Source organism: Hemibagrus wyckioides, linkage group LG18 (assembly GCF_019097595.1).
Source record: "Hemibagrus wyckioides isolate EC202008001 linkage group LG18, SWU_Hwy_1.0, whole genome shotgun sequence".
Lineage (NCBI taxonomy): Eukaryota > Metazoa > Chordata > Actinopteri > Siluriformes > Bagridae > Hemibagrus > Hemibagrus wyckioides.
In genome coordinates this window covers 14,975,520-14,989,588 of record NC_080727.1, presented here as the reverse complement: position 1 = coordinate 14,989,588, position 14,069 = coordinate 14,975,520, and the positions used below count along the sequence as shown (strand labels likewise).

The 14,069-nt window shown below is 42.9% G+C and overlaps 1 protein-coding gene across 1 annotated transcript; it reads right to left on the bottom strand.

The window, feature by feature from the left end:
* Positions 1 to 832: 832 nt before the first annotated feature.
* LOC131369176 (olfactory receptor 4B13-like) lies at positions 833 to 1,777 on the bottom strand. Its single transcript, XM_058415652.1, has one exon. The coding sequence runs from the start codon at positions 1,775 to 1,777 to the stop codon at positions 833 to 835; it is 945 nt and encodes a 314-aa protein (XP_058271635.1).
* Positions 1,778 to 14,069: the final 12,292 nt, after the last annotated feature.

Below are 14,069 nucleotides of genomic sequence, written 5' to 3'. Positions count from 1 at the left end.
CAGATAGAAATGGTCAGAGTTATAATAGTTTATTACGTGCATTTGAGGTATTACATAGATCAGTAACAATGCCTGTTATAGGACGACCTGAAAGGTTAAGGTTAGAAGTGTCTCAGATTAATAAGCATATGCCATAATCATAAAGCCATATTAGTTCTATTCCTATACATAGACAATGGGATAATTGTGCCTCTATGATCACACTGAACACAAGACAACATAAATAAGAAATTAAATGCAATAAATATGCAAATATGGACATATATATAAATCTATCTGCATCTCTTTTAGTAACTGGAGTACTAAAATGAGTACATTAAATTTGGAGATTGCCCTAAGCAGTGATGGCTTTTTGATGGCTCTGAATCTGAATTCATACCATAACTGGATTTAACAGAGGAGGATAGCAAGTTGAGATAAAAGAAATTATAGTGTCTTAAAAAGGTTTTGGGCCACTAAAAGTCACCAGAAAAACTGAATTTATTAATTAATTAATTAAACACTTAAGTCTGTGAAAAGAAGAAAAGACATTTCATTTTGCAGAAAAACAAACATATTCTGCAAGAGCTCAATTAAACCAGAAGCTTTAACAGAAGTGGATCTAAAGTATTTCACAGGAAATACCAGCATGTTAAAAAGGCCTGAAAGATTAAGATTAAAAGTATCCCTTAGAAGCAAAGGATTGCTAAGTTAATTAAATTAAAGCTATTTTTACTTGGACTCCTATCCATAAACAGTGGAAGAAACATAATTAGGCTTCAGTGACCATTATGAAAAACAGAAGACAAAACAGAAGCAATAACTCAAAATGTATGAACTTTTTCACCCTGTCTTAATTTCTAAAGGGATCAACTTTTTTACCAAATAAAAAATTCTGAATATGTTTCTTTATAACCTGAACACTCATGCCATAGATAACTGGATTTAACAGAGGAGGAAATATCATAAAATATATAGACATGAAATTTCGGAATTCGTAAGGGAAATACCTTGAATCTAGCCGACTTTGTATTACTTCAAAAAATACTCCAACAAAATAATTCAAAACAGCAAGAAGATGAGGTGTACATGTTTGGATGGCTTTGTTTTGACATTCCTTAGAAGAATATATGCAAACACGCAAAATCATTGCATAAGAGAATAAAATCATTATAACCTGTGGAATCAAGTAAATAGCCATTAGACCAAGTCCAACTTTGTTGTGGATAGTGATGTCTGTGCAAGAGAGTTTAATGAGTTCAAAATTTACACAGTGTGTCTTATCTATAATTTCTTTGCAAAAGGTTAAGCGTATTGTGAAGGTTTCAAATATAAAAAAAGCAACTAATGGATAAGACCATGCAAAAAATATAAATACCTGCAACTTTCTTGTCGACATCATATCATGATAGTGAAGTGGGTAACAAATAGCAACATAACGGTCATAGCTCATAAAGGCCAATATAGTTAGTTCAATAATATTATAAGTGTGTAAACATAAGATTTGTATGAGACAATTTGTTAAAGATATCCTATGCTCCTCAGTAGTGAGATTAAATATCAGATGTGGGATCAGACTTGTGCTGCCATATATACCATTACATGACAGATTGCATAAAAATATACACATTGGATTATGCAGTGCTTTTTCAAAATAGATTACAGCAATGAGAAGTGAGTTCAGGATAAAAATTCCAGCGTAGAGTAAGAGAAAAATAAAAATGAACAGATGCTTCTGTTTGTCCATTACATAGTAGCCATCCAGAATGAATGTGGTAAAAGTTGATCTATTTTCCATTGTGTTTTCCAGCTTTGCTACAGAAGGAAGAAATATTAATTAGAAAGAAGATATTAAAACAATACTTTATATGATCTGTTTGAATGTTTCACATGTAAAGCATGATGTTTTTCTTTTAGTGTACAATGCTGCGGTATAATATAAATCTGTGTCTCTTAGAATCTGTTATAAGTTGTAGTTCTTCCAAGACACCACTACTGACAGTTTTAGTTGTTAAATTGTTGTATAATGAAGCATGAATCCCCCCTAACCCTGAATCAAAAGTACTGCCATTTAATTATATTCTCCCACTTAGTACTAATATGTCTAATGTTTGTTTTAGAAATTTGTAACTGAAAGCTATATGTAAGAAAATTCTATTTTACCATTATTAAATACACATTAAAAATTCAGTTCAGCTGTACTGTACATCAGTTGTTACTTCAAATTTCATTTATGATCATGGAAAAATACAGTCTTTACTTTAAGCAGTTGTCTCACCTTTTTTGAGAAATGCAGGGAAGGAGGTCATCCTAATGAAATGATCGGCTTTTATAGTTCAGTAAAATGGGATGGTCTACAATGTTACCATCTCTTGTGGCCTGGTAGATGTCTCTTAGCATTTTCATCATGTCATGTTGTGAAATGAAAGAAACAAACAAAAATCACCCACTTAGTGATGAGTAGTTAAAGATAGAACTCAGAGGAGGGTGGCAAGGTTTGATAAAACTGAGAGAGAAAGAGGCAACAAAATGTACATTTTCAGATATACAGATAATATAATTCTATGTATATATAAAGGTCAACATTCAACTGCTGGGAACTGCAAGGCCTGGTGAAAGGGGGAATTTGTTACACATGTTACACACAATGTCTTGACTTTGCACATATAGATATGAACAAAACTTTAGGTATTCATATTAAAAAAACAAAGATATATTTTATAAAATCATCTGTTTCAGTCTCATTTTATAAGGCTAATTGATGGTTAGAAACCCTTTTGCAATAGTGCTAGCACAGATGGAGAACCACTGTTCTGATTAAGGGAGCAATAATAATAATAATAATAGCTTATAATGGCTTTCTTTAGGTTAGTTTAGTATCTGCATCATCAGGAGTTGTGGGTTTGTTTACAGGCTCAAAATGGCCAGAAAGAAAGTATGTTCCTTGTTTCTATACTGTGAAATTTCATAGAACGATGTAAACTGGTTCTAACCAGAACAGAAAAAGGAGTGGAATGCCTCAGTGCACAACTGGAAAGCAAGAAAATTTCCAAGTGATCCTAAACCTTTGAATGGTAGTGTAGGTATTGACAGTTAACTAGCTAGATCTCACAATAAATAAATAAAAAAAACGTAATCTTTCCTCAAATTATAACACAGTGAATTTTGAGGTGCCATAGAATCCCATTAAAGCTGTGTCAATGGAGTTCTAACAGCTAAAAATGAGATTTTCATGCAGACTGTACTATCCATTGGGAACATTTTTATGTAAGTGAACAGTGAGATATTCTTAAAAGTTAAATAGCTAAAATACACAGATCAGGCATAACATTATGACCTCCTCCTCTTTTTTCGGCTTTTCCCTTCAGGGGTAGCCACAGCGAATCATCTCTCTCCACCTATCCCTATCTTTTGCATCCTCAAGTGACGATTCGCATGGTTAAATTTGGCAATGTTTTATGCCGGATGCCCTTTCTGACGCAATCCTCTCTATTTATCCGAGCTTGGGACCGGCACAGAAGTCACTGGACTGTGTGGAATAAAAATTCTACTGTACTCACTACTAAAATCTGACTCCAGCTCCACACTGACCCGACAGCTCAGTCTAAGTGAGACTCAGTTAGTAAGGCCTCAAAACTAAATAAGCCAATCAAGCAGACTAGATGAATACAGATAAGAGATTTTATTTTGTAATCAGCGCTGACACAAGAATTGAGATGCTCATGCATGAACGTCCCAACAACCTCTTCCCGGGGAACTCCAACTACAGCCTTTATATACATTTCCCTTATCTTCCCAATGCAACACGTCACTGGTTCTTTGCCTAGACAATCCCACCCATCTTTCTTTTTAGACCTTTTAGACTCTTTTTTTACACCATTATCTTTGAATTTACAACTTTTCAAATACCATTATAATTAAAACTTCCCTACATCATTATATTAAAAATTGGGCGTTTCCGCCCCCACCAGTGGGATTGTCTTCGGCCTCACTCTTGCCAACACCTCATTCTTCTTCAGGAGACAGCATGGGTAAGTTCTCAGTCCTTCAGGGGCCAACACCCTTTCTTTTATTACACTCTACACTTCACGGCTTTTCTGATTTATCCACTGTCTTCTACGCATGTACTCTAGATATTTCGCCTGGTACCACCATTGCCATCCAGCACGCGCTGCGTTTACTTCATGATGAGATCACTACCGCTCCAGGTACCAGCGGAGCGAAGATTGACCATAATAATCTAGGGTGCATCTCTGCCATTGATTGGTCCAAGTTTGGAAAGCCTGGTACCGCAGAGAAGGCCTGCCAGACTGACATCATTGATACAACTATTTGTTCTTCAAAGCCCTTGCAGCCTGTGTGCAAGGCCCGTGACCGGCCAACATGCCGTGTTAAACATTATATTGTTCTTAAGCTCAAACGACCTAACGAATAAACCTTACCTGAGAACTCACTCCTGCTGTCCCCCGATTATTTCACACTACATCAAACACACACCTCATACATATATCCTCATTTACAAAATTATCTCCCACATTCCTCCCTTTTGTGACTCAAGTCACAACACACTCAACTTGTTCAGATGCTATGCATACATGCCTTATATACGTACATAAATCAGCACAAGGATTATATACTCGTATGATTCGTTTTCAGTGTTTCGCTACTATCGTGGTGCTAGTAAACAATTGCATTTGAATTATATACTCGTTAAGGAATGTAATAAGTACTCCAAGCTCTGTGCAGGTACCACTGCATGTAGTTCTTCTCAGTCTTGCTATTGCCCACCTCACTCGTTCTCTCACATTCGCCAATCAATTTCATACCCACCTGGATCCCAACCCTACTCACCAGGTGCCCCTGGTTACATGCAATCCACGTTGTTTCCGTTTCACGCCCGGTGACCAGCAGCACGACCGTGCCTGCCTTAGGTTGTCCCACCCAGTGAGATCTTACCCATCTTTGGCTAACCGGCCTTCTTCTCTGGTCACCGGCTGCCCCCTTTTTGGGTAGCAGCTTTCCCGTTGCCCAACACCTCTGACTCTGGTGTGGCTTTTGTGTTGCTGGTCCGTCTTCTCTTGATTCTTCAGTAGGGCATTATTGGGATCTGTACCATGAGCCAGATTGGAACCTCAGTCACTCTGTCCTCAGTCACTCTCGAGATCTCATCACCTTACCTACCCAGCCACTGTACCTGCAGAGAGCTTCAAGTGTGCAAACATTAAGTATCAACTAACTCTATGTTTATAACACATTCAGTAATGTCTACCACTCATTCCCACACGACCAATAAGCCTGAATCATTATTATTATGTTCCCTTTAACCATAAATCAGCAGTTGTCATTAAGATGCATAAATGAGTAACATTCAATCATTCAGTAGTCATTATAAGACTTCTCCAGTGATCCCGGCACATTTGACACTTGGCATACGGATAGATTCATATAAGAAGCTGATTACGCTTTTTCATCAGTAGTATTTCAAAACACACGTAAATGATAATAGTGTTGCATGCATAAACATTAGTGACTTAAAACACAATATAATACGACACGCCGACATAACACAACCCACATCCTTTATGATATCCCCTGTTGTTCTTCTGCCCATGTGACTTTGCGCCACGTAGAGGGGCCGTTGGGAGGCTAAGGAGAGGTTACTAGCACATCACTTAGCCCCCGCCCGATGGTTGGAACGGCAAGGCTCTCAGCAGCTCCATCATTCGTCTAGGAACATTGGTCCACAATACATCTTCCCCTAACTTGACTGTAATGACCTCTACCCTCTTTCTAAGAGGAACGCCTATCCATATTCCGAACCTTCTCTTCCTCCTGTACGCTAGATTAAGCAACCGTTCTACACTATAATGTGCATGTTCTACCACAATAGGTAACTGCGCTGTCTGCCTCGGAGTGTATGCGAATGTTTGTATCTCTGTGATGTACATCCTGTCTGCGTAAATCTCCCTCACCAATGTACGTCTGTCTATAAAAGGGTACTCTAGCAATCCTACATTTGGCTCCCACTCTCCCAAATCATTTTTCAACAACCTACCCCATAAATACCTCCATATATGCCTCCAATCCCCCTCCATTATGCAATCATCTTTATTAAGTCCAATTCATCACTGCCATTGCTGGGTTTAAACGGAGACTCAATCTCATGTGTCATCTGAACATATTGGCCAAACAATGTGTGCGTCATCTGTGTAATCATGGAACGCAGTAGTGGGACTACACAACACAACAGAACGGCGAGTATCACTAAAACCACACCTACAACTGTTCCTATCCTAAGTATGACGGCTCTCCAATTTGAGGAGAACAACCATGCCAGCCAATCATTTGTTGGTTTATATGTGTTTTCTACATGCTCATCTCTAAGATCTTTCATTTGCCTCAATATTTTACTCAGGTTACCCTCTGGACCAGTGTGTATTGGAATGTAAGTACAACATTGGTCTCCAAACATAGTACACACTCCTTCTTCCGGGGCTCTCATGGTGTCCAGGATAAGGCTGTTCTGTAAGGCCATGGTAGATGTTGCATGCAGTTGTTCTTGAATCAAATCCAATGCTTGTATTGTGTAGTTCATGAACCTTTGTTGATTGTACCAAATGTAGTTAATCCATCTCACGTTTTTACCAATCTGTGCCCATGGCAAGAAAAAGGTCAGTGCTCCTGCTCCTGGTCGACCAATGGCAGCATGTTCATCAGGGACTCCCACCGGAACCCCTCTCCAATCCACATAAACCCCACTGCTCCTGTCAAATCGTCCCAAGTCGCGCTTAATTCGTCGACCTGATGCATTAATCTCCTTTTCTTGCAGCACAGTTAGTTTTCCTGTCAGCACCACTGTTGCACAGCATCCTCCCCATCCGGGTGGCAGGGTCTGCCTAGCAACACTATATCCACAATACCAGAATACATCAGCCAGCGGCCTAGTCCCATTAGATAGGTCAGGCTGGTTCAGATCAATATAGTCCTTTTTCCACTGTCTCCACACGTTAATCTTCAATCCTTTTGTATCTGCCGTCATGTCACAGTCTTTAGAAATGTTGCCGACGAACATCTGTGATCCGTTTGAACATACACAGAATGGGTATCTCTGTCCCTGACGCTCACTCACTCTGATGGGTGGATGTCCCTCAGTCCCGATCTCCTCATACTCACAGGTGCTATTCAACTTCTTCAACCTGGTTGGGCCGTAAGCACATGAGATAGAATGCATAAGACAAACGAATGGGCATAGGCGGCGTAGGTTGTGCTTGGTGCTGTTACAACCTTCTGGTCCTCTCGTTGGAAAAACCCTGGGAGCTCGCGATGTCCTGTCATGGCACACTATGCACGAGGTGTTTCCTGCTTCGTGTGCTGTGTAACTTAGCCATTGGTAAAACAAGTTGTTTGTCCACAACTCCTGGTCTAATCTACTCATAAGGCTCATTGACTGTGCAGTGTCTCTGCGTACTCTGGGCAGTGTTGTTGGTGATTGCTCAATATAATACATTCCCCTAGTTTCATCATTCATTTGTTCATCATCACCAAAGACTCGCATAAGTGTGTACGTCCATAGTCCTATACACAGCAGTGCTATTATTACAAGTACCAATAAGCCCCAGTCCGTTCTGTTGATTTGATCACCGTTTCCCTCCTCTTCATTTATTTCTTGGTCATCGTTCCTCTCTCTCCTTTCTCTTTCAGTGTTCTCGCCGTGCACGGGCTCTAGTTCTATAGGCAGGTCCTGTATCTCCCACATCGTGTTGTGAAGGCCCTTCCCTTGGGTCGTCTTCTTCTTGTTCTGCTGGACTCTCCCACGGTTGGTACTCCTGGCTCTGCGGGTGGGGCGCTTGTACCGAAGGGGGTTGTGAGGCGGGAACAGCTGGATCACGCCTTCGCGTCTCGAATTCCCTTATCAGTGGATCCTGTTCCTGCGCTCTTTCACGTCTCGCTCCAGCCCCTGGATCTGGTGCTCTGCAACAGTGATTTAGATGAAACCAAGCAGTCTTACCTTCGACCTTTACGGCTATTGGAGTAGCTAAGACAACTTTTAGTGGTCCAACTCATCTGGGCTCATTCCATCTTCTCTTGAAGACCTTGACATACACCCAGTCTCCTGGTTTCACAGTCCTCAGCTCCTCGTCAATTTCGCTCGTCCTTCCCTCTGTAGCACCTTTCACCTGTTGGAATATAGCTCGGTGTATTTCAGTCAAGTGCTTCACATAATTGCCAAGCTCACTTTCAAGCTGCTCCAGCGAAGGGCCCTTATAGGGCCCTCGTAGATAAGGCACAGGCATAGGTCGTCCTGTAAGCATTTCATGCGGGGTTAGATGCGTCATTCGGTTAGTTTGCATTCTCATGCTCATCAGTGCTAATGGCAAAGCTTGCACCCAATTCATTTTTCTAGCTTCACAAATTTTTGCCAGCTTCGCTTTTAATGTTCCATTGGCCCTTTCCACCATTCCCTGCGACTGTGGGTGATAGACACAGCCCAATCTGTGTCGTATTCTTAAATACTGGAACACTCTTCGAATCACATTGTTCACAAAGTGAGTACCACTGTCTGAGCTGATCTTATCAGGAATACCAAACCTTGGAATCACCTCACGACACAAAAATTTAGCCACTGAATCTGCATCTGCTTTAGCTGTTGGGTGCGCCTCCACCCATCTACTAAACCTATCCTCCACCACCAAAACATACCTTTTCTTCTCCTTCACCTCAGCCATATCCATGAAGTCAATGATCAGATGCCTGAATGGTCCATCTGGCTCTGGTATGTGACCTATTGGGGCAGTAAAACTTTTCCTGTTGTTGTATTCTGCGCATATTTCACAATGTGCTAACCTGTGATCAACCATCTGAGCTAAATACGGAGACCACCATGCTCTTTGAATCCGTTTGATCACTTCCCCCCTTGCGCAATGGCTCAAGCCATGCGCATCATTAATCAACGATGTGAGAACTGAGAGAGGAGCCACAAAATGTCCCTGAGGACCCCGCCATACGCCTGGCCGTGCATTCTTAACCGCCCCCCTTTTTATCCACTTAGATATCTCATACACTGAGGCCGAGTTTTGCGCTGCGGCTAAGGAGGTTAAGTCCGTTTCTGGGTAGTCATCGCCTTCAGAGTCGGTCACAAGCATAATGTTGGTATGTCCTAAAGCTGCTGATTTTGCTGCCTCATCTGCTGCAGTCTTTCCACTGGTAACAAAAGAGCCATCTGTTTTATGCGCTAAACATTTGACGATGGCTAGTTTAGCTGGCAGAGTAATAGCATGTAACAAATCAGTTATGGCCATTCCATGCGTCACAGGAGAGCCATCTGCTCTCAATAACCCTCTCTGGGCCCATGTAGGGCCGAAGTAATGACACACACCATAAGCATACTGAGAATCCGTGAAAATAGTACAAGATTTCCCTGCAGCTAGCTTACAAGCTGCGGCGAGCGCTTTTAACTCAGCCAATTGTGCGGAACATGGTTGAGAAACAGCCGTAGACTGAACAGTAACAAAGCTAGTCAAATCATTACTGGGCGCTACTATGGCGTAACCCGCCAAGTTCCCGTCTGGGCCTCTAAAGCACGAACCGTCACCAAAAAAGGTTACATCCGAATGTGGCAAAGGTTGATTTTCAAGGTCTTGATGCGCTTTAGAGTATGTGGTTGAAACTTGCTGACAATCGTGCGGTTCACCATCCAATGGGGTCATCATTCTATCAGCTGGATTAACTGTCTGGCATCTTTGAATAGTCAATTCTGGTGAAGAGAGAATTACGTCGTAGCCTGTCTTCCGTGCATGAGTTATCACAAATGTCGGACTGGTAAGCAGGGCGTGTAGCGCATGTGTAGTGTACAATACAGTAGGATGGCCCATTGTAATGGTTGACGCCTTTTGATACGCAAAGGCTGCTGCTGCTAATCCACGATAACACGGCGGCATACCACTCTCAATGTTGTCTAGCCTGCAGCTAAAGTAAGCAACAGGCTGCTTGACCGGTCCCTGTTGCTGAGTTAACACGGCATTAGCGAAGCCTCGTTTTTCTGATACATACAGGAAGAATGGCTTACCGTAATCAGGACTCGCTAGCGCTGGTGCTGTACAAAGATCCTCCTTCAGCATTTCGAAAGCTGCAACGGCCTCCATCGTCCAAACCAATGCAGCTTTCTTTTGATCAGCTGCTTTTATCAACGCACGTAGTGGAGCTACCTTCAATGCAAAATCTACTATCCACTGTCTGCTATAACCCACCATATCCAAGAAAGACAACATCTGCCCAACCGTTTGCGGTTTCGGGGCTTTACGGACCGCCTCTAGATGCGTAGGCGACAGCTTACGACTAGTGCCATGCAAAACTCTTCCTAGATACTCTACTTCCTGTTTGCAGAACTGTAACTTTTCCTTGCTCACCTTGTGTCCATTTTCTGCTAAGAGTCTCAATACTTTTAGGGAGTCTGCCTGGCACTGTTCTTTAGTTGGGCTACAAATCAAGATGTCATCAACATATGTCAGGAGAAGACTATCAATATCCAATGAAGCTAGATCCCTAGCCACAATTCGATTGAAAATTGATGGGCTTTCACAATAGCCCTGGGGCAATCTCGTGTATGTGTACTGTTGGCCGTTATACATGAACGCAAACAAATGTTGTGAATCTGGATGCAGTGGAATACTGAAAAATGCTGAACACAAGTCAATAACCGTGTACCACTTAGTATTGCCTGGGATGTTGGAGAGTAACGTATGTGGATCTGGGACTATGGGCGCTTCTGCCTCAACTATATGGTTAATAGCACGTAAATCATGCACAAGTCGCCACTTATCTGAGTTTGGTTTTCTAACCAGGAATATTGGAGTGTTGCAGCGGCTATGTGTTGGTATTAAAACCCCTGCCTCCAATAACCCCTCGAGTGTAGGCCCTATCCCTGCCTGAGCCTGTGGTGTTAGTGTATATTGTTTCTGATACGGGTACCTGACATTAGGTTTAAGTTTTATCAAAACCTGTCCTGCTGACTTTATGAGTTCTACATCCGTAGAGTGCTGAGTCCAGAGCACACTTGGGATTGTGGCTAACAGCCCTTCAGTTTCTGTATCCGATTGTTTATCTGGTGCGATGTCTTTGTCGTCTGAAAATGGTAACTGATAGATAGGTGACATTTTCTTTTCTATCAAGGTTTGTGTGGCTCTTAAAGTGTCTGTGCCTTTTTGAGAAATGTGCATAAATTTTCCATCCGGTAAGGTGTGCATGTACTGATTGATGGTTGGCTTCCATTCCAGCACCTGGCTAGTTTCTTTGAGCATTGGTCCCAGGTCTTTCGATTCATATCCTCCTGCTACCATCAGTGTGATGTGTGGTACTGAGTTTGTAATCTGGTACCAGCTCTTTAAGTTATTGGGTAACTGAACTGCCACTGCCACTCCTTGAGGGCCCACGAAGATGTCTGTTGTCACTACGTCAAACAGTTTTCCTTCCAACATGTCTGACCATAGTGTTGCATATTCTTCATTGGTGCTGTCAGGGTCAAAACACATAGTACAGTGCAACGGGCTCTTAGGTTCGGTGTAATCCGGCCGCATGGCCTGTATCCATGGCTTCCACTGTAAATAGCTGGCCTGCAACTCTGATAATGAGGGATTGTCGTTCTGTAGCCAATACACTGTGCTACACTCTGTGTCTGCCTGCGTCCCAGCCATGAGATATTGTTCTGCTGTGGTTCTGTCTGGGAATGTCACCCAGAGGCCTGTAGGGCTGCACTGAATTCTAGCCTTAAATTTACACAAAAGATCTCGTCCCAATAAATTGACTGGTGTAGAGGGTGAATACAAAAGTGGTGCCACAATGGTGGTGTCTTCTAATGTTAGTATCTGAGGCTCTGTGAAATGTAAGATCTGTGAGATCCCTGAGAAGCCTGTTGTTTTGATGGTCTTCCGAGCGAGAGGGAGATTCGAGCCTTCGCGCCCTATACATGAATATGTGGCACCTGTGTCGATCATGAATGGAAAAGGACGCTCATTATTAGGGTGTTACCATGACAGTTGGTTCCTGTTGCGGATGCAGTGTGGTGGCATACTGCATATTCTCCCCCTCTGGCTTCTCAGGGCCGTTTCAACTCCAATTTGGCGCGGGCCCCAGTCCCGGGCCTATCTGGGGCTGATACATATGCGGGCAGTCTCTTCTCATGTGTCCACTCCCTCCGCAGCCCCAGCACTCTAGTGGTTGTTGAGGCTGCTGATACTGAGGATTGGGGGGTGCCTGCGCGTAACTCAGTCCTTGGGGCCCTCCAGGGCTCTGCGGTGCATATCCCTGCGGTGGTGATCCAAATCGTTCCCACGGCTGCCTCCTCCCTTGCCACCGACCTCTCATTGGGCGTCCTCTAAATCTTCCTTGTGCACCGCCAATGTGGACATTAATGGGTTGAGTCATTGGGTACACCTGGCTATTTTGTGGATGCTGTGAGTTTGGTGCTGCCACCTGCGGTTGTGGCATCATTTGCGGTTGCTGCGGTGTTTGTCCTTGTTGCGGCAGCATTTGGTTATTCTGTACTGGTTCTTGGCCTGCTGGGATAACCACTGCGGCTTGTATTTTTCCTGCTTTTTCTCTCTCCTTTTCTTTCTGTCTAGCTCTTGTCAACTCGCCAAGCTGTGTTTTATATAGCTGTGTCAGTAGGGCCTCTGAGGCTGTTTTCTCATCCTTTTGTTTCTTTCTGTATTGTTCCACATAATGTATCACATGTGCTTTGTAGGTATCCCAAGGCATGGAGTTTAGACCGACCACCTCATCCAACGAGGTTTGGACTGGTTCTGGCAGACATTTCTTCAGCATTAATTTAAACAGTCCTTTACTTGTATCCGTCTTGTCCCATGTTCCACCTGTCTCTTCCTTCCATTTATTCTGATAATCATAAATGAATTTTACTACATTTTCTTCTTCCTTCAGAATCATGTGTTCCAGTTGTCCTGGGTCCATTTTCGTGGGGTAGGTTTTCCTTATTTCATTCCACAACCTATTTCTCCATGTCCCCAGTGCTATAGCATCCCAGCCTGGTAGAGCCATTGCTCCTTTTAGTCCAGCTTCATCCAGTATTTCAGCTGTCTTTTCTTCAAACTTTGTAATCCACCTCTGCCCTCCATTACACATCTCCGGTAGCTGTGAGCTTAATCCTACCATATCCATAAATGTCCATGGAACATATTGCACATCTCTTCCTTTTGTCACCAGGGGATTCATTCGAACCTCTTCCTCGTCATTAAACCCATATCTCTGCGGTGCTTTTAATGACTTCTTGTCCCTTAAGGTTCTTGGTCGCGTGCGCTCCCGTTCCAGCTGCTCCTCCAACGCTGTAACTGAATTTTGTAAGCGCTCCTCTAAATCTTCCAGCTGCTGCGCGAAATTACGAACACTATCCCTCACCTTCTGCTCTCTGGTGTCCCTCTGTCTCTTTATTGCATCTTCCCTTGGCTCTATGTACAGCACTCCTCTAACCTGTCTCTCTGGATCTTCTCGCCAGTATTCAGCACATGGTTGTTTTTCCGGTGGCCCTGTTGTCTTTTCTGTTCGGGATTGATTATACACACCCTGTTCTTCACTCATTGGTTCATCTCTTTCCCATTCTTCCGGGAGCGTGGGGGGCGCTGTAGGCCCACTCGCACACGTTGAGATATATCTCTCAGCACTGTCCCCCACTGGTGTTGAGTGTGTGAACTCTTTTCCCTTTTGCAAATACTCTTCACTCTCTTTCATTGCTCTTTGCAGTATCTCCTCTGCCTCCCCTTCTTCCTCATTTTCACTGTGATTTCCCCCTGTTTCTTTGCTCCTTCTAATTTTTCCTTTAATTGGGTTTTCAACTGATATCTCCACGTCTTCCCATCCTGTCCAGTTGGCATAGCAGTCCGTTAAGGTTGGATACACTCCCACTTGTTCCCTGCCCACCATTGGCTCGTTGTAGTTGGGTGGTGGACAGTAGATTGGCGGTGGTCTTTCTATTTCTTTCTCCTCTCTACTCCGCTCTTCTTCCTTCTTTATCGCTCGCTTCACCGCTTCTTCCACTTCTCTGACCTTCTTTCCTTCTCTCATGAACCATTCCAGAATCTCTA